This window comes from Typopeltis vanoorti, chromosome 7, assembly GCF_054136105.1.
Source record: "Typopeltis vanoorti isolate ZY-2024b chromosome 7, IOZ_Tvanoo_1.0, whole genome shotgun sequence".
In the NCBI taxonomy this organism is placed as follows: domain Eukaryota; kingdom Metazoa; phylum Arthropoda; class Arachnida; order Uropygi; family Thelyphonidae; genus Typopeltis; species Typopeltis vanoorti.
Window position 1 is genome coordinate 141,674,906 of NC_143555.1, and position 26,903 is coordinate 141,701,808.

The 26,903-nt window shown below is 36.7% G+C and overlaps 1 protein-coding gene across 1 annotated transcript in view; it reads right to left on the reverse strand.

Moving 5' to 3' along the window:
- LOC150105136 (ADP-ribosylation factor-binding protein GGA1-like) overlaps positions 1–26,903 on the reverse strand; it is a 137,601-nt gene that overhangs the window by 87,236 nt on the left and 23,462 nt on the right. Inside the window, exon 2 of the mRNA XM_090395126.1 lies at positions 5,990–6,150. Within this exon, the coding sequence (XP_090251252.1) occupies positions 5,990–6,150 (161 nt within the window). The remainder of the gene's footprint in view (positions 1–5,989; positions 6,151–26,903) is intronic.

A 26,903-nucleotide genomic window follows, 5' to 3' on the forward strand; every position in this document is an offset into this window, starting at 1 on the left:
TGGGCAGTTTAGCAGAACATTGTAAAAATACTTACAAATTAGTTATAAGATAAACAGAATGGCTATGAAATAATGATCAGACTGAATGAATGAATGAGTGTATGTGTGTTTACACACACACACACACACACACACACACACACACACACACACACACACACACACACACACACACACACAACTAAGAGAGACAACAACTAAGAGAGAGAGAGAGAGAGAGAGAGAGAGAGAGAGAGGAGTTGTCAATTAGTCAAACTGCTCTTCTAGATATCAAGCACTTTTAGGGCACTTTGTTACACTAATCCAAATATGTGACAGTATATTCAAAAGTTCAGAGGATTTATGTAGCATCAGCAGTTATGTAGCTGAGAAGTACTGTGGAAGTACACAGGTGTGTGAAAAAGTACAAATTTCATGAACAAATACCAACACCGGTTAAAGATGCATATGGTATATGGTATAAACATAAAATATTCAAAATTAAACAATTTACCTCTGTAAATAGTGTTTAGTAAATGCAATTTCATTCATATTTCATGAGCATTAAAACTGTAATGTTCTACAATCAAGTAATACTCCTCCATAACACAACTAGAACAACAAAACACTGAACCCTTTGATTAGAAAAGTGCTGGGTTTTCAATTCTTGTCTTGACAAGAAGAATCTTTCTATAGGCTTTTTCAATTGAAGGTGAGTTAGCCGATCTCACACAGAGGCAGCAGGGTTTTTTTATCCTGGAAACTTGTATATAAGCAAATCAGCTATGAAAACATTATTATGATAGTGGGCAGCAGATACTGTTGTGTATTGATATTAGTAGCGTGGCTGGAGGATGAAGTAAGGGAGATGGCAAGTTGTGTAGTGGAGTAGCTTGTCCTTCTATGATGTAATAATATTAATTACATTATAGGACGTTTATGTAATAATAATAATTAGTAGAGAAAAACAGAAAAGATGTGCAATGCACTCAATCAGTATTAGCAGTATTAATGAAAAAAAATAATTACTATATATATAGTTTCAAGTGTGAGGGGTATTTAATAAGATTATTTCCTATACCCTGGAAAGCAAGGGGGGGGGGGGTAAAAGTCATACTACTATTTTTTAATTCATTAGTGTTCATCTTCTTCAACTATCATTTCCTTTTTATGTGGGCTTGTGTAAACTGAGTGTGTGTATTTGTTCTCTTACTTTAATTTTGTTTTAATATCTATACCTTAATTTGTCTTGTATGATTACCAATTGAACTTCCTTGTTGCTTTATCATAAACTATGTTACTTCTATCTTACAGCCACAAATAGTAAGGATCACGTGTGCAAGACATCAAGAACAAAGAAAGTGCCTCAGGCTAGAGCCAATCTTTTTGTGCGATTTACTGGTGTGTATTCTAAATTAAATTTTGGAAAATTTATTTGTTAGTCAGCTGCACCACCAAAATTCTAGGATAAGAATAATATCTCCCTCCGAAGAATAGAGCACCCAGTATAACACACAGCTCCTTCCTTTCCAACTTATTTCTATACCAAATTACAAATATTTCTTACTCTGCAGTCGTGGCAATATCAACTTTAATACACATAGGTTCGATTTTATCAGTGGTGCATTGGACTTAGAGATCAGGCAAGTTATTTTGACAAGAAAACAATTTATTCATTACTAAACATCAAATACATACAAATGTCAAATATTAATTTCAACTGAATCTAGCATTCATGCTCTATCAAACAACTCATCATCATCATCAAATTCCTGACATATACCCTCGAGGGGTGTACAGGATATGATAGTACTACATGAAAAATTTATATCATTACTAACTTCTATCTACAATTTTCTTCCAAATCAGTCTGTTACTTGTCAAGACTCCAACAATATCAGATCTTATATTTCTATCGTCTAAGGCACTTTGTACCGTATCAATCCACCTATATCTTGGTCTTCCTCTGGATCGTTTTCCTGCCAACCTGGCAGAGAACACTTGTTTTGCCAATCTTTCCTCACCCATTCTGTTTAAGTGACCATACCACCTGAGATTAGCTCTGCTAACGGATTCCTGGATGCTAAGATGTCAAGTTCTTTCCTAATATCCTCGTTTTTAATATGGTATTACCACTGATGCCATCTGTTCATGCCTCTAATCTTTCTCAGGACTCTCATATCTGTAGTCTCTAATCTTTGGTCAAGTGTTTTACTTCTGACCCAGCTCTCAGATCAATAAGTTAAAACTGGTTTGAACACTGTCTTGTTCACAGCTAATTCAGTGTTACGACTAATTTCTCTCTTATTCCATATGAATTTATTCAACTGACTGACTTCCTACCATACCAGCTTTGTTGATTCTGTTGTCTATTTCCATATTTAATTTACCATCTTCACTAAAAATCATGCCTAAGTAGCTGAAATGTTTTACTTTTTCCATAGGTTCTCCGTTCAAAACACAGTTGACATTTTCAACAATTCTACCTATTTTCATTGTCTTTGTCTTTTTATTTCTGACCTTCATACCATATCTTTTGCAACAGTTATTCAATTTAGTCAGGGAATCTTGCAAACTTGTAGCGGATTTATTTAGAAGTATAACATCGTCTGCATAAAGCAAAGAGCATACATTGACATCTCCAATTCTGATATCATGTTTAATACCACTTTCCTTAATAATGTGATCAATATAGATAATGAATAACAGAGGGGATAATGTAAATCCTTGTCTCACACCAGATTTAACATTAAACCATCTTCCTGTACTTCCTTCAATTCTAACTGCTGACTTACAACTGAAATACAGACTAAGTATAGCTTGATATAATGCCCCATTGACACCATATAACTGTAGCGTATTGAATAGCTTCTCTCTTGGCACCTTGTCATATGCCTTTTCCAGATCGACAAAACTTAAATACAGATCTCTGTTATATTCCCATGCTTTCCTCAACTATTTGTCGTAAAGTGAAAATCTGATCCTGACAGCCTCTATTTCCTGAATCCAGCTTGTTCTTCACCAAGCTTTTCTTTCACAATTCTTCTCAACCGTTTCTCAAGTATACTGGCATAAATCTTGCCTGGAACATTCAGTAGGGATATACCTCTGTAATTCTCACATTCAGTTTTATTTCCCTTCTTACATATGGATACTATTAGAGCTCTACTCCAATCATCGGAAATTCGTCCCTCTGAACTATGCAGTGCAGCCACTGTAAGACTTTTATATCAAACAACTCAAAACTCAATATAAGGTATAATACAGTCCTGTCCCTTAACCATCTATTTTAAACAAGACCACATGTCTAGAATTTCATCCTTTCTTAACCTTACATATATTCAGATCGTCATCACCTAAAACTCAGGTCTAGAAATTAGCTATTATAATAACTCACGAAATTTCACTATACAACTGAGTCAGGCATTTTTCTTATACAGATTAAATCAATTCACTTATTAGCTCAAGGCCTAAAGTTCTGTAACACTAAATTTAATTCGATTCCATTAACTTAAATCACCGTCACAAACTAAATTCTTCTTCTTACTAGACATTGGAAAGTTCTTACTTTTCATGAAGTCGGGTCCTCTCTGGCTTATACTTGCGATCAATCAATTGAATTCCTACAGCTTGAAGTTCGGCATCTAACAGCTTTCTTTAGTTGCATCTTTCTCCTGGCCTTTGCTCCCCGAATACAGGTCTCTGAATAGGGCCACGATTCTAGTGAAGCTCAACTACCATTAACGAACATCATACTGTTCATTGATCTTGTCGGCCTACGGTGACCTTGATGCCATCTGGAGTCTGAACTCTTTCATCGGAACTCCATGTGGCTTCGTAACTTCACCCGGACCCACGGACAGACACTCCACTCAGAACGTACGCGAACTCGAACTCTCAGGAAACAGAGGGTAAAAGCCCTATCTCGGCGTAGCAAACCTCTATTTTTTTGGTTCCGATGACCTTCGTTTTTGTTACGTCATAGTCCCTTAGGCACTCTGAAGTTCTGCATCTGTTACCATCGCTGGTCGTTACACTCAGTTGGGAAACCCCCGTGCAATGTTGACCTTCGTGTGTGTGGTGGCCTCAAGTCATGACTTAATCCTTTAATCTGTCTGGAATTTTTGCTGACTAGAGGTACACTTAGACACCATTTACCTCATATGTATTTTTCATTGTTCTCATAGAAAGCCCTTTGATTTTACAATATTCAATGAATTTAAAAAAATTATTCTCAATTTAATTTACATCAAATTTTTCTATTAACACAAGTATTTTTAGTTGGATTTAGCATACTTGTAAAATCTGCATAAAAGCTATTTTAATATAAAATTCCCTTTATTCACGATTTTACACTGGGACTGGATAAGGAATCATCTTTATTTTTCTGGTAGTGAATGTATTTTTTCCAGTTGATATTAGGTATCAACTGGAACATAATGATATGTTCCAGTTGATACCTATCAGATGGATAGTTTTTTCTATATATGTCTGTGGGCTTTGTAGCCATTTGTAGACATTTCTTGAGATGACCAAACATGTCTAAGATTAACTGCAATTTTATTGTAAACATGTTTTATTTGAATCTAAATGTTTCTTTTTAAAAAAAAGGAACTCAAGAGTATTTTATTCAGCAGTTCAGACAAATATATGAGAACTGTTTTGATGACCCACAATGCATCAATTATTTTATGAGCGATTAGAATAATAATAATCTGCAGTACTTACAGGTCCTTAAGGCCAAATTGGCTTTCATAACCATAATTTTCAGATAAAGTGATTGGTTAATCTGATGCCTAAATATATATATATATCCTTTCTTTATAATAATGGGTGCTTAAAAATCCCAAGAATTTGGATGGAACACATTCGGCCCACTTAGTTTCCAACAAACCTGACTTTAGGACTAAGCAATTTTAATTTTTTATTGGCCACTATTCATACTAGTTGCAATTTATATGTATACTTATATAAGTAATTTTATTTTCTGTTTATTTATTTATCTATTATTTTCTGTATGAACATGTGTTACTCTACAGCTTAATAAACTTTGTAACCTAATAGATAATAATAATAACAGGAGTCTATTTTTGATGTAGAGGGTTTTTTTTTAAAACACCAGAGGTCACGCAAACAGTTTTAACGGTTGATTCAGTAACTTGAGCATCCCATGTAGATTGTAGTGAAGTTTGTTTCTTTGTATATATACGTATACTCCAGAAGATGACCTTAATGTGAAGGTCGAAACATCGAGTGTATATTTTGGTTTATATCAAACTAAAGTTTTACTCTAACATGGTAGTTGTATCCATAATTTTCATAATGTATATCAATATAATGTATATATGTATATACATATACACACACACACACATACACAATTTCCACACGTGCATATGCATGTGTAAAAATTGCATGCATTCTCCTAGCTAGTCTGCCTCGTTACAAGATGAAAAACCCCAAGTTTTCAAGAGAAAAAAATCTTGCAACCTCTGTATGCTAGGCAAAAAAGTCATTCCAGATTTATTTATTATATCATACTGATAGTTTCATTTATAACATTAGCAGCCAAGAAGGCAAGTGTAATGTTATTTTAATGTCTCTTTTCTCCTTATCCTACCCTTTTCTAATATTTCATTCATTTGAAATATGTGTACTGCTGTGTTCCTGCTGTTGGAACACAGCAGTATACATATTTTATCTCTCTTCCTTTCTAACTGCAAATGCAGCTAAAAAAATGTTAGTAATCAGCCTGACAGATAATGCTATAACAAAAAATCTGCCCCTCTCTAAGAATAACATATCACATGTCAAAGTAACAATTTATCTTTAACTGCAAATTACTCAAGTCAAGAACATTAAACAAATCCTGGGCTTTGTTTGTGCTTTAATAATAATTTCAGTCATTTTTGGAAGGAAAAAACTGTAAGCCTTGATTACCATAAAAATGACAAAAAAGGGGGAGAGGGGGAATTAATTACATCCACATAAGTCAAATTTGGCATCTTACTGTCAAAGAGAGTAATGCTTCTTTTTCCTGAGGAGACTGAATCTTATGAGCTAAAAACCGAACTGCCTTTTGAGAAGCATTTTGTTCTTTATCTATCACTTTGATGAGCTCCTTAACAGCGTCTGGATCTGGTTCCTTATTTAGAAGATTAATTGACTTTACTGAAATTAGAAAGTTTTATTTATTATGCAGATATATACTAAAACCAATATTTAAAAAACTAAGTATAAAATTTAATATACACAGTAAAGCATAGAAACATAGTACCTGAAGTAAATAAAAACTAAATCTAGTTATCAAAATGCAGATCATCTGATGTTAAAGCAAATATGGACAGGCTGCATTAATAACTAGCTTGCTTTCTGAAAAACATTCACTGATGCGTTGCTCATAAACTAGTTTATAAACCACAATAACAATGTGCATCCCACTTGACTAATCATGACTTGACTGAGTTGAGACAACAGTGTAACCAATACAACATATTAATAATATACTTTTTTTGTGTTTTTTTCCCTATTTTGCTGCTTATATTAAAACAATAAGTGCAACCAGAGAGGAGATATTGAAATTAAAATATCCATAACATCCACAAGTCCAACTTATCTCCATTTTCAATTACATAGATCCAAGCTTGAAGAGAGAGGGATGCTGTCCACATCATACGCTTCTATGCAGTGGATGTTGGCCACTTAGCAACTCACACATTAAAGTATAATAAATTTAGTTTAATCCTTAAGTATAGTTTCTGGGAAATTCCCATGCTACTCCTCTTAAACACTATTAATATAATCAATGGCTATTTTAGCCTGTTTTTGTTTAGGAGTGTCCCTTATATTTAATACATTGGCTAACATAACTCAAAAAGGGGTATATATATATTTTAGGGCATTATGGGCGAGTATAGAAGGCAATTATGGCAGAAAAAAAATGTGGAAAAATTTTGTACATACCTTGTTTTTGGTTTCAAGATGCCTTCTAAATCCAAGCTCTTGCTGAAAGGTTGTATGTAAACGGTGGGGGGGGGGGGGGGGGGGGGGGAAGAACATGGGGATGTGCTTGAGACACGGGAAATAAGTTTGGAAACCCGGGTTACTATTAATAATATATATATAAATATATATATATATATTATTTTGTTGTGGGGGGGGGAACAAAGGGGAAGGGTATCCTTATGTGGAAACTGGGGCGAGGGTTTACGGGTGTGGACCGTTTCGGTCATCGTCTGACCATCGTCGGAACTTTGTGGGAATGACTGTAGGGCTATGTCAAGGCTGCAAGTTGCATCTGCCAAATTTGGGCATTTGTTGTCGCTAAATGGCCGGAGGCATGGCTTAATTTGTAAGTTTTGGAACATCCAACATTCGGAAATTAAGTAGGGGCGGTGGACGTTGATGGAATTTCCATCGCATTTTATGGCAATAGTTTCGGATATTCTAAGCATTGTTTTGTTTTCTTGTTTGTCAATGATTATGGCTTTGTCAATTTGGGGGATGTGTTTTAGTTCAAGGGCGTGAGCTGCAATTTCTGTCTTCCCCGTATTCTGTGTTTTGTTTTTCTTTTTGATGTTGCAATGTTTTTTTGTGTTCAGATATTCTGGAATGGGAATATTGCAATCCCTGAAGTGCTCTTGTAGTCTAGTCCATAACAACCTAATTGTAGAGCCCGTGTAGGTGACGTCACAGTCTTTTTGACAAGGAAATTTGTAGACTACGTTGTGGTGTTCGAATATTTCTTTGTGAGTGAGAGATTTAGTAGGTTTTAGAAGAGTTGCTAATTTTTGGTTTGTGGTGAATACTAGCTTATAGTCCGTGTGTTTGAAAATGTATTTGTAAGCCTTGTATGTGTTTTGGATGTACTGCAATTTGATGACCATACGTGTCGGGAAGTCTGCTTTTGTTGTATTATTGTTAAGACAGGATTTTGCCGTATAGTTTGCGTAATTTATTAGATGTGTGGGGTAGTTGCGATTTTTGAAAACCTGTGTTAAATACTTGAGTTCTGTGTAAGGAAAATTGCTGTTGGTTGAGAATTTGTAAGCATTGATAAATTGTGATAGGATGACTGATTTTTTAACGGAATATTGGTGGTATGAATTGAAATGGAGGTGGTTTCCGACATGTGTGGGTTTGTGGAATATCTTCGTGGCTATTCTGTTATGGCTTCTGATTAATGTAAGATTTAAGAAATTGATGGATTTGTTCTGTTCTGTTTCCATGGTGAATTGTAGTCTATTGCTAAAATCGTTGAGGGATGTTTGTAAGGCAGAGATGTGTGAGGGTTTGCCAATGCATAGAATATCGTCTATGTATCTGCCATAGAAGGTGATGCCAGGGGGAAGGGTGGAGTAGAAGTGATTCAATGTGTGCCAGGAATAATTCCACTAATTGTCCACTGATGTTTTGGTCCATTGGGAGACCGAAAATTTGAACATATAAGGAGTTGTTGAATTTAAAGAAGTTGGCAGATATTGTGAGTTTAATCAAACAAATGATGTCGTTTGGTGTTAATTTTGTGCGCGTGTGTGTAGAGCGTGGTCCTCAGAGAGTAGTGTGTGTACGATGTCTAAAGTTTTGGGAGCATCCACGTTGGTGTATAATGAAATTGCATCTAGTGAGGCGAGGATGTCATCCTGGGATGGAGTGGTGTTGCTTAATTTCCAGAATAGGTCATCTGTATTTTTGATCATACAGATAGACGATGTTAGTAGTGGTTTGATGAGTTTGGCAACAAATTTTGATAAAGGAGCTGTGGTGGTGTTCTTGTAGGAGACTATGGGTCGTATCGGATAACCGTCTTTGTGGGTTTTGATGTTTGTTCCCGAACATATAGGGGGGTGCATGTAGTGCGGAGGGGGGGGGTTGTGTGTCTCATTGTAGTTTTATCTATTTTGTTTTGACTTTTTAAGGTGTGTAAAGTGCTGTTTATCTATTTTATGAAGTCGGGGGTAGGATCATTGTGGATTATTTGAAGATGTGTTGGTCGTTTAAGACGGCCATTATTTTGTTGTGGTAATCAGTTTTATTGATGATGACAACGGTGTTTCCTTTGTCAGCTTTTGTGATCATGATATCAGAGTTCTTTTTTAAGGATAAAAGGGCACTTTGTAAGTTGGGAGTGATGTTGGGTTTTACTATTATTTTGCTATTTATAATGTTGTTTGTTTTTTGCAATATTGTGTCTCTGTTTGGGTCATTTTCAAGTTTCGCTTGGATTTCGATGATGATGTCTTTTTTCGGTACGAATTTACGAATTTATATATATATATTATTAATAGTAACCTGGGTTTCCAAACTTATTTCCCGTGTCTCAAGCACATCCCCATGTTCTTTACCTCTCCCCCCCCGTTTACATACAACCTTTCAGCAAGAGCTTGGATTTAGAAGGCATCTTTAAACCAAAAACAAGGTATGTACAAAATTTTTCCATTTTTTATTCTGCCATAATTGCCTTCTATACTTGCCCATAATGCCCTAAAATATATATATACCCCTTTTTGAGTTATGTTAGCCAATGTATTAAATATAAGGGACACTCCTAAACAAAAACAGGCTAAAATAGCCGTTAATTATATTATTTAGTTTAATCCTTTATCCAAGTGTGAGCAAACAAAGTTTGTGCCTGAAAGTATCTTCAGGACTGGGGTAAGGTGGTACAACACCAGGCAACTCGTTGCAAAGGTGGAGCAAGCTAACATTACTCCTATCTCAGTATCTCCCATAATGCAAAACACATCTCTGTGTGGATATGTATAATGTTATGCATTAAGGGAAGGGCCACTACCCAGACTAGTTTCGACCTTTATTGAGGTCTTTCAGTGGGAGCCAGGCCCAAGTGGAGATACCAGGCAGAAGCATTAGCAAGGTCATCTCTACCTATAGGAGTTGCAACGAGTTGCCTGGTGTTGTACCACCTTACCCCAGTCCTGAAGATACTTTCAAGTGCAAACTTTGTTTGCTTACACTTGGATAAAGGATTAAACTAAATTTATTATAATCTAACCAAGTGAAAAATAAACTTTCAACATCTTTCTCTAAATCCAGATTAATTTAATAAAAAGGTGGCACACCGTTTGGCAACTCCTATAGGTAGAGATGACCTTGCTAATGCTTTTGCCTGGTATCTCCACTTGGGCCTGGCTCCCACTGAAGAGACGTCAATAAAGGTTGAAACTAGTCTGGGTAGCGGGCCTTCCCTTAATGCATAACATTATACATATCCGCAAGGAGATGTGTTTTGCATTGTGGGAGATACTGAGATAGGAGTGATGTTAGCTTGCTCCACCTTTGTAACGAGTTGCCTGGTGCTGTACCACCTTAGCCCAGTCCTGAAGATACTTTCAGCAGAGTCAGCGCTAGGGTCTTTGCCGCCCGCATGCAATTTCTATCTAAGCGCCCCTGTAATGATCCGGGCGTGTGTAGTTCTTTTACGATAATAAAAATTTAAATTATTTGAAATTTCTTGAATAAATTTTGACATAACAGCCACACGTTGGTTCGCTGAATGTAACGAACCGAGGGTGTTGACTAGGTAGGATAATCGTTAAAAACCCAAATATTCAAAAAATTATCAAAAGTTAAAGCAAATTTTGATAAAGCCACTTTACTTTAATCGTTGAATATAATGATACAGGGATTATGGCCTTCTCACCAACCCGAATCGCTAACAAACTTTTAACTTTAATTAAAATGAATTTTAATTAAAGTTAAAATTTATTTGAACTAAAGTTTAAAAAATTCTTGGATTTTACAAGTTACTAAATTCTTAGTAACTTGTAAAAATTTTTTAATAATTTTTGTAAGCGGAAGTATCTTTTAGGAAAATAAAAGAAACTCAAGATAGATGAGAAAATAAGAATTTAGAAATAATTAGAACATTTAATATAAGTATTCAAAAAATAACATCTTTACAGAACAACAGAAAATAAAATTAAATTACAAAAATATACTTGAAATTTTTTTATTTAAATTTTAGGGTTTTTGATTTCATATTTACAAAATTAGAAATAATGGTCTTAACGTCCGCACATATATCATTTTCAATACAAACTAACAAGCTTTTTTTGGCATACTTGTTTTTAAGTAGGTTTTAATCAATTTCAACTTGGAAAAGGAACGTTCACCGCTCGCTATACTAACAGGTAAGGTTAATAGTATTCTTAAAGCAATTGAAAAGTTAGGGAAAGATAAATTATTGGACCCAATAAAATTAAGAATATCGAAAGGGTTTTGAATATTTAAATTATCCTTCCAAAAAATATCCCAGAAAGCACATAACTCATCATATAGTTCTATTGCATTTACGTCTTTATTGTCACCATCCTTCAAGAGAATCTTTAAATCGTCATAATTTTTTTGTAAATCATTAATTTGTAGTAATCTATACCAGAAATTGAAATTATCATAATATGTTTTTAGTTGTTCAAAACGTTCTATTAACGAACACATTGCAACATCTAGAAGTGTATAAAACACATTCACTCTAAATTTATCTTCTGGCAATTGTGGCGTTTCATCATGATGCTCTTAGTCAAATTGTCATGTCTTCTTTTGTTGTTGAACTTTCATACCAGTTTTAAATTCTTGTTCTCCATCCACCTCTTCCCTCAGTTCTTTTGCCGTTTTTAGAACTTCTTTAAAATTTGTATCTGATCGATATTCTTGTAAGAATATTTTTAAATTTTCAATAGATTGTAAAGCAAGTGTAATGTTCATCTTTTTGTCTTGAAGCATTTTACTCACAGGGTTTACTCTGTTAAGTAAATCATGCCAAGTTATAAGAGAGCAAATAAATGTGTAGTCCTTTATTTTAGCACATAATGTTTGTGCTTCATGCTGAGTTTCTTTATTAAAATTTTCATTATTTAAAATTTCAAAAAGTGCATCATAAATTTCTCCTAAATGATATCATAGAGGGCGAATTGCATTAATTCTACTTTCCCATCGCATTTCTGATGGTTGTTGCAATGTTAATTTTTTTATGAATTTTAAAAGGATTGCCCAACGTTTGTAGGAGAATGTAAAGAATTTGTATATTTCTTGAATAATTGCAACGAAACTAATTGTATCTGCATTCACTTTGGCTGCATCGTTAATGATTAAATTTAGAGTATGAGCAGCACATGGCACGTAAAAAGCTTGAGGATTGTTTAAAAGCAAATTTTGGAGCATATAGTTTTTCCCTTTCGTATTTGCCCCATTGTCATACCCTTGACCTCGCATGTCTTCAATGGGAATGTTCCATTTTCCAGTTGTTCCATTATTGTTGCACATAAACCACGTCCTGTGGAATCTGATATATCAGGGAAAACCTAAAAAGTTTTCCCTGATCTTGACAATTCCATTGTCACAGGAAACAAAACAAATAATAACGGTCATTTGTTCTGTTTTACTTGCATACAGTGTAGTGTGCAGTCTAAAATGATGGAATAATATTTAGATTTTCAAATTGATAATAAAATTGTATCCCTGATTGCGTTACTTAAAGTTTCCAATATTTCATTTTGACTGTTGTTACTCAAATAGAGTACTTTATTGTTTTTGTAGGGCTCTTTCAACATGATTTTCCATAACGGGATCAAACTTTGCAAACAATTAGACAAATTTTTAAAAATTGCCGTTATTCCTTTCATATAATTTATCAGATGATCCGTGAAAAGCTAAATTTTGGTTACAAGGAATTTTATAATTTCAATCAAGCGTTCTAAAACACTCGTCCAATGTTTCTTTTCCATTTCATACACGCTTTGAGTATGGCAATCAATAGTAGTTTTGCTTTTTAAATTTTTATCAAGTTCCTTCCATTTTAAGAAATTTTTCACGTGAGTTAAACTAGTCTCATGTCTATGCAAAGTTGTATTTACATTTCTCCAATCATTATAACCTTCTACAAGACTACTTGATTCAGTAGGTGCAAAAAGTTTGCAACAAAAACAAAAAACAGGCAAAAGGGATATATTATATTTTTCTTTTGAACAGGCCCCATTTCAATTAAAACAACTCGTTATTTTTCATCAATATTTCCCCATTCACCTGGATCTTCTAAATTTACAGAGACTAACGTGTTAGTTTCGTGGTCAACTACAATTAAATCTCCTCCTAACCGTTTTTCACTTAAATCATGAGTCTTATTATCTTGTTCAATACTTGCAATAGTAGTTTCATGTAAACTGGATGATGTGCACGGTTCTTCAACTCTGATTTCTGATGTATCGAGTTGGTTACAATCTGCATCAGAATATTTTAATATTTTAACAAATTTATTAAGAACCCCAGTTTTTTTCTTAATAGCTGCTTCTTTCGCGGCATGACATTTATGATTTTGTGCACCGGATAACTTTTTTTTTAAATTTTTGATTCCATTTCTATTTCATACTCACAAGAAATTATTATACGGCACGACACAGAGACGAAATAATAGTCCGCACTGTGCTACTGTCAGTAGCATACTGAGATGAGTACTGTATTACACAACACGACACAGAGACGAAATAATGGTCCACACTGCGCTACTGAGATGTGTATACCCTATGACTGGTTAACTAGCAACAAATATTTTGTATGAAAATTTGTTTCTGCGCATAAAAACCGTTCATCGCTGCACTTTAGATAGACTGCAGTAGACACAACATTCTGCAAGCAAGCATTTAGTCTGCTCTCGCTGCAAAATTATAAACAGCCGGGTGATCAAAGAGGCGGCAATATACAATTTTTTTTTTTTTTTTATTCGGTGTATCCGGCCTTATTTATTTTAATATTGATCATTCTATGAATTTTTTGTTTTATGATAAAAATTTTGTTTCTTGAAAATTAACTTATGAACCGTGTCCCGGCAGCGGCGTCCCCTTCGTAGCAGTGCCTGCTTCCACTGGCCCTGACTTTCAGGTGCAAACTTTGTTTGCTCACACTTGGATAAAGAATTAAACAAAATTTATCATAGTCTAACCAAGTAAAAAATAAATTTTCACACCTTAACGTGTTATGGATTTTCTCATTTATGGAGTGCCTTCCACAGCTATTGCCACTACTTAGAACCTCGTGTCATGTAATTTATTTATTTCATATGGGTTCACCCCCCCCCATCCCTTAGGACAGGTTAAGGTCTTCTAATGAGAGATTAAGTATGTATTTTGTGACTGTAAATCAGTGTGTGTTCACGGGGTAAGTTTGCCTGTTCTGAGGGATGAAAATCCCGAGTTAAGTCGAAAGAGATTAGATAATGGTTCCTCACATCATGGACGGGAGTTAAACCCAGCTCTTTCTGACCAAAGGGGTTCGTTTATACCAACTGAGCTGCAGAGGCTCATGTCATGTTCAAAGGTTAATTAATATAAATCCATGGAAAACATGAGAATAATTTAATTTCTATTCATGTAATACTATGTAATGTAATTTGTGTAATGCTGTTCCCTCCAACTCTTGTATATATTTTTATATATCTTCTTCTTCTTCTTCTAGATTTACAACTCGTGTGTAGAGGCTTAAGTGCACCTCACAGCACTTAAGTCCTCTACACATGAATTCTAATCATTCATGGAGAAGATTTAGCATGCAAATCCAAGCAATTCGGTAAGTCAAAACTGCGACTATCTAGGCAACTAAATAGGCTGGCCTTTATAAAAAGATGTCGGGATACAAGAGTGATACCAAACTGCGTTAAAATGAAGATCAATTTCCATTCCAAAAAAGCACTCCGTATATATAACCGTGCCAGCCTAGCATTACTATGCGAGCAAATCGCCTCTACTCGTGCCACCCACTCAGTGACGAACGCAGCCATTGGCTCCTTACATGCAGAGCTCTCCACCGTTCTTAACCCTGAACTCTGGTCGATTCTCTCTGGCATTTCGGAAACTTCCGCACAGAGAGAATTTCAAAAAATAAAAAATAAACACGTCAAGAAATATAGCAACCTGATTAAAGACAAACCACAACCACAAATTCAACCACTCCAGACAGTAGTAAACCTCTCTTCCAAAAGGCTCAACGACGATGCCGTCAGCGCCCTTTGCCTCAGCCGTAATTTTGCTATCGCTCCGAAGGAAGTGCCGGTGCTTGAAGTAATGGTTAACATCGAACGGGGGATCGGTCGCTTACCGTCGGAGATAGCCAATAACATCAGACTTGACGTAGCCAACATCCTTGCTCATTCTTCGCCTCCAAAAAGTAACTTATCGTATGCCCAACGCATGACTCTCCTAAAACTACGCAAAGAAAAAAGTACTGTCATTACCAGAGCGGATAAGGGTAATGCCACAGTCATTCTTAATACCAGTGAATACAATCGTAAAATGAACATTATCCTCTGCAATTGCGCTACCTACATCCCGCTAGAACACGACCCCACAAAAACACAAGTTAAGAAATTAAAAATCTTACTTAAAAAAGTAACCTCCTGGCCCCCTGACATCACGAAAAAACTTAAATCTTTCTGCTCCCATTCCCCTCGAATATACGGTTTACCAAAAATCCACAAACCCAATTCCCCACTCAGGCCTATAGTAGATGCCACCAATGCACCTTGCTACAGACTGTCTAAACAGCTGGCCAACTCTTTGACCCACCCTCACCAGAAGGTCCACTTCCTATATAAAAAACTCGACCCACTTTAAAGCCCTCACAGAAAATTTAACATTGAATAATGCAGACATATTGGTAAGCTTTGATATCTCCTCTTTGTTTACCAATATTCCCTTAACTGACACCTTATCTCTCTTAGAAAACGTTTTTCCCTCTGACATCTCAGATCTCTTTTCCTTTGCCATTAACTCTGGGTATTTCTCTTGGAAAAACAAAATCTACAAGCAGATAGAGGGAACTGCCATGGGTTCCCCCCCCCTCACACCCTTGCCAATTTCTATATGGAAGATTTTGAAAAACGAGCCATAGACTCAGCCCCACTCAAACCTTCTATCTGGCTAAGATATGTAGATGATGTATTCTCTATTTGGCCTCATGGCCCAGACACGTTAGACTCCTTCCTCAGTCATCTCAATAGCCTACATCCAAGAATCCAGTTTACTATGGAAAAGGAAAAGAACAATTGTTTACCCTTCCTAGACACCTTAGTCACACGCCTGCCTAATAATACACTTGCCTTCACTGTATACAGAAAACCCACACACACAGGCAAATACATTCGCAAACTCTCCCACCACCACCCCTCGCAACAATATGGCATTATTAAAACTCTTACCAAGAGAGCCCACAATCTTTGTTCCAGTGGAACCGCCCTCACTACTGAGCTTAACCACATACATAGCACTTTCCTCTCCAATGGCTACAGCTAACACAGGATCAAAAAAATAATCAGTTCCTCCCCCATTCCCCGTCCTTCTCGTCAACAAGATTTTAAAAATGCCATCACCATACCCTACATCCATGGCACATCCAAAAAAATAGCAAAGATACTAAAAAAGTACAACCTACACACAGCATATAAGCCCCACCGCAAACTTGCTACCCTTATCCGTTCTACGAAAGATTAGCTCCCTCCTCTCTCTCTCTGCCTGGAGTTTACAAAGTACCCTGTTCCTGTAAGCTGACGTACTTTGGACAGACAGGCAGATCAGCATCCATCTGCCTGGAGGAACACAATTCTTACATCTGTAAACACAACTATGGCCATTCAAGCTTAGCTGACCATGTTTTGGACACCACCCACAGGGTATCATGGAAGAAAACCACCATGCTCCACCACAGCAAATTCAAGAAAGAGAGACTTTTCTTAGAAGCAGCAGCAGCTCTCAGGAACCAACCAAATCTTAATAAATACGGTTGCATTAAGCTTCCGAAGATTTGGGAAACACTCATCACCAGAGGACCCACCTTACATTCCAGGCCACCTACTACCACCCTTAGAGGGCGCTCCACCTAGATAGGACTTTAGTGTCACCCACATGGTTGGGCTTAGTATTGTAAGATTTGTGTGTGCATGTTACATTAATTATTATTATTATTATTACGGGCAACTCCAGGGAGTCATTAGACTCATCAAGGGAGGCCCCAAATCATATTCATCACAACTATCTGACATTCATACAGTATCTATCATACCTCGCCTTAAACTCATTCACTATCACAGCATCCACTACAGACTCAGGGAGCGCATTCCACTCATTCACTACTCTAAAAGTAAAGAACCCAGCTCTAACACCTTTACTAACCACACATTTGCCCAGTTTCCATGGATGTCCCCTAGTCCTCCCACAACCAGCCCTGTTCTCAAAAATATCTTCTGAATTAATTTTATAGAAACCCTTCAGTAATTTGAATGTCTCAATCATATCTCGCGTCCTCCGCCTATCAACCAATTTTTGCAACCCACAAATCCTCAACCTGTTCTCATACGGTTCATTCCACAGACCTGCTATCATCTTGGTCACTCGCCTCTGGATCCTCTCCACCTCCTCCCCATCAAGAAGAAACCTAGGTGACCAAATCTGAGCACAGTAGTCTAGATGGGGTCTTATCAAGGCTCGATAGAGAGGAACAATAACCTGCTTGTCTCTGCTAGTCAACGTATTCTTCAGCAACCAAGTGATTTGATGAGCAGTTTTGGTCACTTTTGCAATGTGTCCCCTAAATTTCAATTCCTTATCCACCAACACTCCTAAATCTCGTGCCTCATCAATTTCCTGGAGCAGGGTTCCACCAATGCAGTAAACTGCCGCCAATCTTTTCACCCCAAAATGCATAACCTTACATTTTGCCACATTAAACTGACATCCACTCTCCTTAGCCCAGACCTCCAATCTATCCAAATCATCCTGCAAAATTTTGACGTCATCTGCATTCACTATTGCCCTACCCAACTTCGCATCATCCGCAAACAAATGAACTGTTCCTCTCAGATCATTTCCTATATCATTTATGAACAAATTAAACAGCAGTGGTCCAAGAACAGATCCTTGTGGCACACCACTAGTCACAGGCCGTCTTGTGGACTCTATTCCTGAGTAAACCACTCTCTGATATCTCTCCGTCAACCACCCTCCTATCCATCTCACCAACCCTATGTCCATTCCCATATGCTGCAATTTACTGATTAGAATTCCATGTGGTATCCTTAGCAAGGCCTTAGCAAGGTCCAGTAGAATCACTGTAAACCCATTACCCTTATCCAGTTCAGCAGTCACTGTGTTATAATACGTGAGCAAGTTACTGAGGCATGACCTACCCTTCACAAAACCATGCTGTCCACGATACAGTATTCCATTTTCTTCTATCCAATCTTGTATTTTCCTCTTGACTATTTTCTCTAAGACCTTGACAATGATTCCTGATATGCTAATCGGTCGGTAATTTACAACAGCAGTCTTGGAACCACCTTTATGCAGTGGAACTATTTTCCCCTCTTTCCACCCGCTCGGGACTAACCCAGACCCGAGACTCAAATTAAACAAAATGGTCAAGGGTACTGACAATTCTTTAGCTGCTTCTCGTACAACACGAGCTGGTATACCATCCAATCCCACAGATGTATTGACATTGAGGTTATGCAATAGACTACTCACCTCCACTTCATTAACCACAATTCCCGTATAATCTACTGGTTTATTCGTTTCTGCAATGTCACCACCTGGATGATATACTTTTGCAAAGTGCTCACTCAGTAACTCAACTATCTCAACTGATTCAGTTACCTCCCTACTATCGGCATTCTTTAAAATCAATCTGCCATGTACATTTTTCCTTTTACTTGCTACATATCTAAAAAACTGTTTAGGATTCTCTTTAGCCTGCATGGCCAATGTTCTTTCGTAATCCTTTTTTGCGTTTCTTACCACACTCGTCACCCTTCTGGCCTGCGCTTTATACCGTTCATGTGCCTGCAGGTCACCCTTCTCCTTAAATTCCCTCCATAGTTGTTTCTTTTTTTGCAACTCAAGCTTAATGGTGTTATTCATCCATTTAACCCCTACTTGATTTATTATTCGGACTCTAGGTATACAGTCAGCCATTGCTTCATGCAAGCACTTCTTAACTACCTCCCATGCACTATCAACTTCTAGTCCTTGCAGTTGTACATGCCATGGCACTGAACCAATCAAACACCTAAGCTTGTCATACTTTCCCGCCCGATAATTCCACATGTACCCTGTCTTAATTGAAAATTCTACACCTTTAGCCACCTCCCAAGTTAAGACCCTATGATGACTCTCACCGATTGGTGGCAATGTGGTCATATTTGTTACAGCCAAATCCTCAGATGTAATTACTAGGTCAAGCACTCTCTGACCCCTAGTATTTTCCATTACGTGCTGTCGCAGATAGTTATCCCTTAATAACTGCATAAAATCCAGTTCCTTCCTCCCGTGTGTCCTCTCCTCCCTCCAATCAATGCGACCATAGTTGAAATCTCCCATAATAATCACCCTCCTTCCACCCATTTCTTCTATTTGCTTGTGCATACTGTCACCACCATCTTTTCCATCACCTGGTCTATAGCAGCACCCAATTGTATATTTAGTTCTGCTAGCCACAATCTCACACCAAATGGCCTCAAATGTGCTCTTTTCTCTATCCTGCAATTCAACTTCTATTCTCCTTGGCTGGAGCTCATCAGCTATCATCAACAATACTCCTCCCCCCATTTTATTCTCTCTGTCATTCCTGAACACACTATACCCATCACATTCAATCCCACTAGTTATATCATCTACAGTCAGCCATGTTTCACTAATACCTATAACCCGTGGTCTGGAAGTGCCAACCATGGCCAAAAACTCTTCCTTCTTGTTCCTAATACTCCTAGTATTAGTGTACATGAATTTAAGACCCCCATTAGCCCCAACCCTACCTTGATGCCTTATATTAACTATCCCACTCTGATTTGTTGTCCTTATTTGCTCTGGCATATTATATTCATTCTTACATTCAACTGCCTCCATAAGGACTGTATCTCTACCACTCCCCCTAACAAATCTAGTTTCCCTGAATTTGCACATCCACTACATTCAGCAACACTTTCTCGAGTCTTCTTACACTGTAACCATTCAAATGCAAGCCATCCATCTTATATAGATCGTTTCGCCCATCAAACTCACTCCACACATCCACAAATTCCACACCACTCGTCATACATAACCCACGCATAAAGTCATTTGCAATTATAGCCCTCCTTTTAAACATTTCACTGTCATACCGTGGCAAAAGACTAATCATTCTAACTCTCTCACGCTTTTCTTTTGCTACCTCAAACAATTCATTCAGGTCTTCTATCATTTCCATTTTATCTCCTTTCAAATCATTCGTACCTGCCACAACAATCATTTCTTTCACCCTTTCCTTTTGCTCTCTAATAGACGCAGTTACGTCCTTTATGGTCGCACCAGGTTGGTAGGATTTTGTCAAATCCTCTACTAACACACCTCGTACTAACGAGTCTCCATACAGCACTCTATCCTTCATTTTGTTCATGTTCACATTCATACGTCTATTTTTCCTGTCATACCTTTTATTATTGGTTGGTTCATTCAGTCTACTTTTGTTCATGCACTCTAGCTGCTGTTTTGCTCTTTCTATCGCACTATTCAACAACGCGATCTCACTCAATGCATGTATCTCATCTTTTTTGTTCTCTGAGAAACCATTTATACTATCATTCACACTTTCTACATTCACACTCTCACAATTTTCATGTACAACCTTGCCGTTTCTTGTCATATCCCTATTTCCTTCATTTTGAAGGTTGACAAAAATATCACACTCACGATCCGAAATACACTTCAATTCCGCATTCTCCCTACATTTTCTACACACATTCAATCCTTTATCATCATCTAACCACACTCCGACCGCACTCCGCAAAGCGTACATTTCACAGCTAGTACACTGACTCATTTCTTTTATGCTACCGTTCTTTGATAACGATGGCGAACCTTCATTACTGGCCGCCATTTTCCTACGCACAGGTGCCATATTTATCTGTAACGTGTTTTGTCAAATTAAACGTTATAACACACCAAAAATAGACGCACTAAAATACGCAAGGCAAACAAAACAAAACTACACAATATTAAGTAATTTGTATCGATAACTGAAAATGATACTTATCTTATCTGGAGCTTTACAAATTGTTTTTGTAATCCCCGTAGATGTCCTAGTGACTAGGACGAAATATAGGAAGTATTAAATTCTATTTTAATTTTTTTTGAGTGTTGTAAAAAATCCATTAAGCCTCCAACATGATAGATTTACAACTCTTTATGAGTTTTAGCTTGCAAAACAATTTTTAGCCATTCTTTTCTTTTCTATGCAATATTTTTCCAATTCTTAACTTTTAAAGTTGTAAGATCTTTTTGTAGATAATCAATCCATCTTTTTCTTGGTCTACCTTTCTTCCTTTGTCCTAATGGTTTCCATTCAAAATTTTTTTTTAACTCCTCTATCTTTTTCCATTCTTTCTATATGCCCCAACCATGCTAATTCTCTGTGTCTTTATATATCATACTATATCTTCACCATCAGTTAGTTGTTCAAGTTCACTATTTGTTCTAATTCTCCATATTCCATTTTCCTCTTTTATTGGTCCATATATATATATATATATATATATATATACACGCACGCACACATTTATCTCACAGTTGAGAGATAAAAGAACATATAGCACATCAGTTCTGTGTGTGAGGCACTAATAAGGGTTGAGAAACTTACTGACATTCTTCTTAAAGTGCTGTAGGTTGAAATTCTTGGGAAACACATCATGGGGAAAGCTGTTCCAAAGGACAGAAGTAGATGGAATAAATGAGGAAGAAGAGAAGCAAGTTCAATGAGTTGACAGTTGTACTGTAAAGAGATATCAGACAGTTTCTGCTCTTGTTGTCAAGACTAACAGCAATGACAGGAGAACTGATGCTTTCCAATTCACTGAAACAGTGGCCATGGAAATACCTGTAGAACAGACACAGAGCTGAAACATTATATCTGTGAGATAGAGGTTGAAGTAAGCCTGTGAGGGAAGAGTCATCTATGAGGCCGAATTAATCTTCTCTGAACAGCATCAAGAACTTTTAAGGAGGTTTTAGGTGCAACACCCCAAATGTGTGAACAGTATTCTAAGGATGGACAGATTTGGATTTATATAGAGTTAATAGCTGGATGGGTGTAAAACAGCTTCTTGAGCATAAAAGAAAGCCTAGTTTTTTAGAAGCTGGGGAAGCTATTGATGTGATGTGTTTGTGCCAAGAGGTTGGAGGTAAATGTCAATCCAAGAAGAAAGAGTTCATTCTGTTTTTTTGTAATGTGTGTATTACTTCAGGATGAGGGAAGGTGAGCTGCCGAGATCCCTTTTATAAGAGAAAAGGTAGAACTGCATTTTGGAGACACTGAAGGTGATCTCTCCTTTGTATAAACACTTTTTTTCAAGTTATCAAAAGAAGTCTTGTGAGAAGAGCATTTCTCTCTAAATTCTTTTTCTTTATTCAGTCTAAAAAAACTTACTTTTTCAACAAGATTTTAAGATAAAAATATCAAGATCAACAAACAATCAAGATAAAAATATCATGTATTATAAATGGCTTATTGAAATAAAATCCTCAGTTTGGGTTAGTATGCTAAAACTGCAAAAAATATTGACAGCAGCCAAATCATATTTCAAAAACGCTGAAGGCAGCTATTTCTTTTCAAAGTTGCATTAATCTCTCATATATTTAAATAATTTTACTGCTACGTTAACTAAAAAAGTTACCAACCTAGCAATGTATTTCTCTTCCAGTCCTAACATTGCTTGATTGGTTAGCCATTGATTTTAACAATGCCAATTATTTTGATTGAGGATGACTTTTTCCTTGCAATATAATCACTACTATCTTGAGTTTAACCAGAAATTAGTAAAAGAAAAAATTAAAAAATATAAACATAAATGGATGGAACACGTTGAAAGAATGAAAACAGAAAGATTAGCAAAACGAACATTAAATTACAAACCATTAGAAGAAAAAAAAAAAAAAAAAAAAACATGGATGTCCTATTAAGAAATTCAGTGATGAGGTCTAAGGCCGGAACAGGCCACTCCAGGCCTAAATCCTTGACAAGCATGATAACAATGATGATCTTGAGTTTAAAATCAACTTTTTTTTTTTGCTTCAGGTCAGGAAATAACTACACATTTCAACAAGGGTCAAAGTTGTATAACTGAGAGGAGACCACCACATAGCCTTTAAAGGAATGCAGAGAAGTGACCAGGGTTTCTGACCTAATGTTCAATCCTCACCTTCTCATGGTGCACCCTATTAGATATCTACTTGGATACTGATGGACGAGGATCCTCATTCATCAGTATCCAGGTAGATACCTAATAGGTATCTGGGATAATAGCAATTTGGGATTTAGCTCACCAAATTGTAATCTTATTGGCTTAAACCAAAATATAAAATGATGGTACAACATTACAGAATTTCATGCAGCTTGATGCATCGCCCGGTTAAACAAGGCCCCCGTTGTTTTTGCGAGGAAACCAGGGCAAACAGCGAAAAGTCAGTTACTGGAACAAATTTTAAAACACACCCCTACTCAACATCACCAAAGTTCAAGATCGGTACTATCAACATAAAAAGCCAAACAGATCGACATAATTGAGATGACAGACAAAAACTGGTGAGATCTTTCTGAGCAATAAATATGAGGGTGGTCAGAAAAGTTCTCGGCCTCAACCATAGATGGCAACACTATTGGCAAGATTTTTTTTTCCTAAGTTAGTACATTGGTCATAAGCATCCATGTGAAATTGCAAGTCATTCTATCAAGTAGTTTATTTTATACAGCTGTATGTATCCCATGAAACAGTTAAAATTGCATATCGTGCAGTTATAAAATTCTTTGTAAAAGAAGTTTAATGCCAAAAGAAATTCATTCAAAATTCATAAAAGTTTATGGGTACTACTCTTCCTTCATTTTGCCAGCCTGGTTGGCCAAGTGGTTAGCGTATCCACTCTCCAGCCAAAAGGCTGCAGGTTCAAATCCCGCCATGGGCATGGATGTTTGCGATTGTCTGTGAAAATAATAGTGGTGATGGTGGACAGTAGATGGCGTTGGTGTAGATGAGGCAGTGTGTAGATGAGGTTGAGTGGTAGAGACAGAGATGTAGTGTAGGTGTCCTCCCTCGATGAGTCTCAGGACTCCCTGGAGGTGTCAAATAATAATAATAATTTTCGATAATTAAGAAATATGCTGCAAAGTTTAAACATAGCCGTACCAGTCATGAAGATGATCAACATGCTGGACATCCAAAAAGTATAACACCACCATAAATCATTGATCAAGTGCACAATATGGTATTGGACAGAGGAGTCAAAGTGTGTGAAATTGCTGAGACTACAGGCATTTCAAAGGAATGTGTAGGATATATTTTGCATGAAGATTTGCAAATGAAAAAGCTCTGCCCAAGATGGGTGCCGTGATTGCCCACAGCAGATCAAAAATGCACTCGCATGAAAATCTCTGAACAGTGATTGGAGAGTTTAAAAAAGCATAAAACTGATTTTATGCATCGATTTATTACTATGGATGAGATTTAGACTTACCATTACACACCAGAATCCAAACAGCAGTCAACACAGTGGAGAGAACCTGGTTGTTCAGCACCAAAGAAGACAAAATCAGTTCCATCAGCAGGAAAAGTCATGGCATCGGTGTTTTGGGATACTAAAGGAATTTTGATTATTAATTATCTTGAAAAGGGTAAAACAATAACTGGGGAATATTATTCCAATCTTTTAACCAGACTAGATGAAAAAATTCATGAGAAAAGACCCAGTTTACAGAAGAAAAAGTCATCTTTCATCAGGACAATACACCTGCCCACAAAGGTGTTTTGGCAATGGGAAAATTAAGGGATCAGCACTATGAATTGTTGGAACATCTCTCTTTCCCCCTATTCCCTAGATTTGGCTCTCTCTGACTTCTATCTGTTCCCAAAACTAAAATGCTTCCTCGCTGGTCAGTATTTTTCTTCAAATCAAGAGGCAATTGCAGCTCTAGAGGTGCATCTTGCAGATCTTACTGAGAACCACTACAGGGGTGGGATAATGGTGCTGGAACAGAGCTGGAATAAATTTATTAGTCTTAAGCGAAGAGATTATGTTCAAAAATAAAAATAATTTTGAAATTATAAATTTGTATTTTCATTGTTAGGCCAAGAACTTTTCAGACCACCCTCGTAAAAAATATTATATTCGGGCAATGACAATCAAAGAAAAGAAGCAGTAGCCATAGTATTGAACACTAAATACGAGGCTATTATTGAATGGCAGGCAATCTCAAGTAGAGTGATGTGGACAAATATCAGAATGGGGAACTGGACAATAAGACATTTGTTCCTATGGTCTCCATTCGATTTTTTGAATTTTTAAATTGCAGAGTAGGAAATGACTGTCAGACATACAAAAATAGTTAGGGAAAATTTGAAAAAAGAGCACAGCTAACAATAATGGCAAATACCTGTTGGATTTCTGCTGAGGACGTGGACTGTTTATTACTAATACAATATTCGAACATAAAAATGTTCCCAAATTCACATGGAGAGAAGATGCAAGGAATAAAAAAAGTCTCATTGACTTTGTTGATAGTGATGTTTTCGAAAGAGCACCGTAGAGAGAGTGTACAGAGGATTTGAAATTGGAGTGATTACAATTTAGTCTTGAGCAGGATAAAAATGAATTTCATACTGAAAAAAAGAACACGTAAGAAAGTTTTAAATTGAATAAAAGTTGAGCAGCTCTCAGATGTGAACTGCAGACTAAAATACACAAGCATGTTGAGAACATGAATCAAACCTTGGAGATTCAGTGGCAACCTCTGAAAAAAACACTGATTGAATCGGCCAGAGAGGCATGTGGGGAGGTTGTCTGTAAGGATAGAAAAAAATCAGAACTCCATGGTGGACACAGGAAGTTAAAGAGGCTGTGAAGCTGTGAAGAAAGCATATCAAAAGTTCCTGGCAAATAAGTGTCAGCTTGTGCTCTTAGAGAATACAGAGACAAATGTAAGAAAGCTAAACACTGTGTAAAACTAGCTAAACAAAAGTCACGGGAAGACTTCAGTAATTAGAAAATAAATATCAAGAAGGTGGCAAGATATTCTCAAGGTTGTTGAAACTCAGAAATGGAGGAAAGAGTGCTGTAAAAGGAATCAGAGATGATAAAGGTGACATGAAAACTGGAGAAAAAGATATCCTTGAAGAATAGAGTAATTACTTCGAAAAATTGCTAAATGAAACAAGCAGCGATAGCACAATGGTAAAAAACACTCGACATGCATGCAGTCAGCAATACGTATCCATACTCGAAGTATCAAAGCCATCAAAGGCCTGAAACCTAGAAAGGCAGTAGGAGTAGATGACATTCGACCAGAAATGCTCAAGTATGGAGGTATAAAAGTCTTACAGTGGCTGCACTGCATGTTCAGAAGGCTTTGACAGAGGGACAAATTCCTGATGATTGGAGTACAGCTCTCATAGTACCCATATATAAAAAGGGAAATAAAACTGAATGTGAGAATTACAGGGATATTTCTCTAATGAGTGTTCCTGTTAAGATTTACTCAAATATACTTGAAAAATGGTTGAGAAGAATTGTGAAAGAAAGGCTTGGTGAAGAACAAGCTGGATTCAGGCCAAATAGTGGCTGTCAGGATCAAATCTTCACTTTATGACAAATAGTTGAGAAATCTTGGGAATATAACAAACATCTGTATTTAAGTTTTGTAGATCAGGAAAAGGCATATGATAAGCTGCCAAGAGAGAAGCTATTCAATACACTACAGTTATATGGTGTCAATAGGACATTATACTGTACGTGCACAAATGAGAAAGACTTCAACACTTCTGCACATATCAGAAGGAGAATCCATTCCGATATTAGGGTAATCAATGCATTTCGTGAGATGAGTGTTTATTATTATGCACTGGGGAG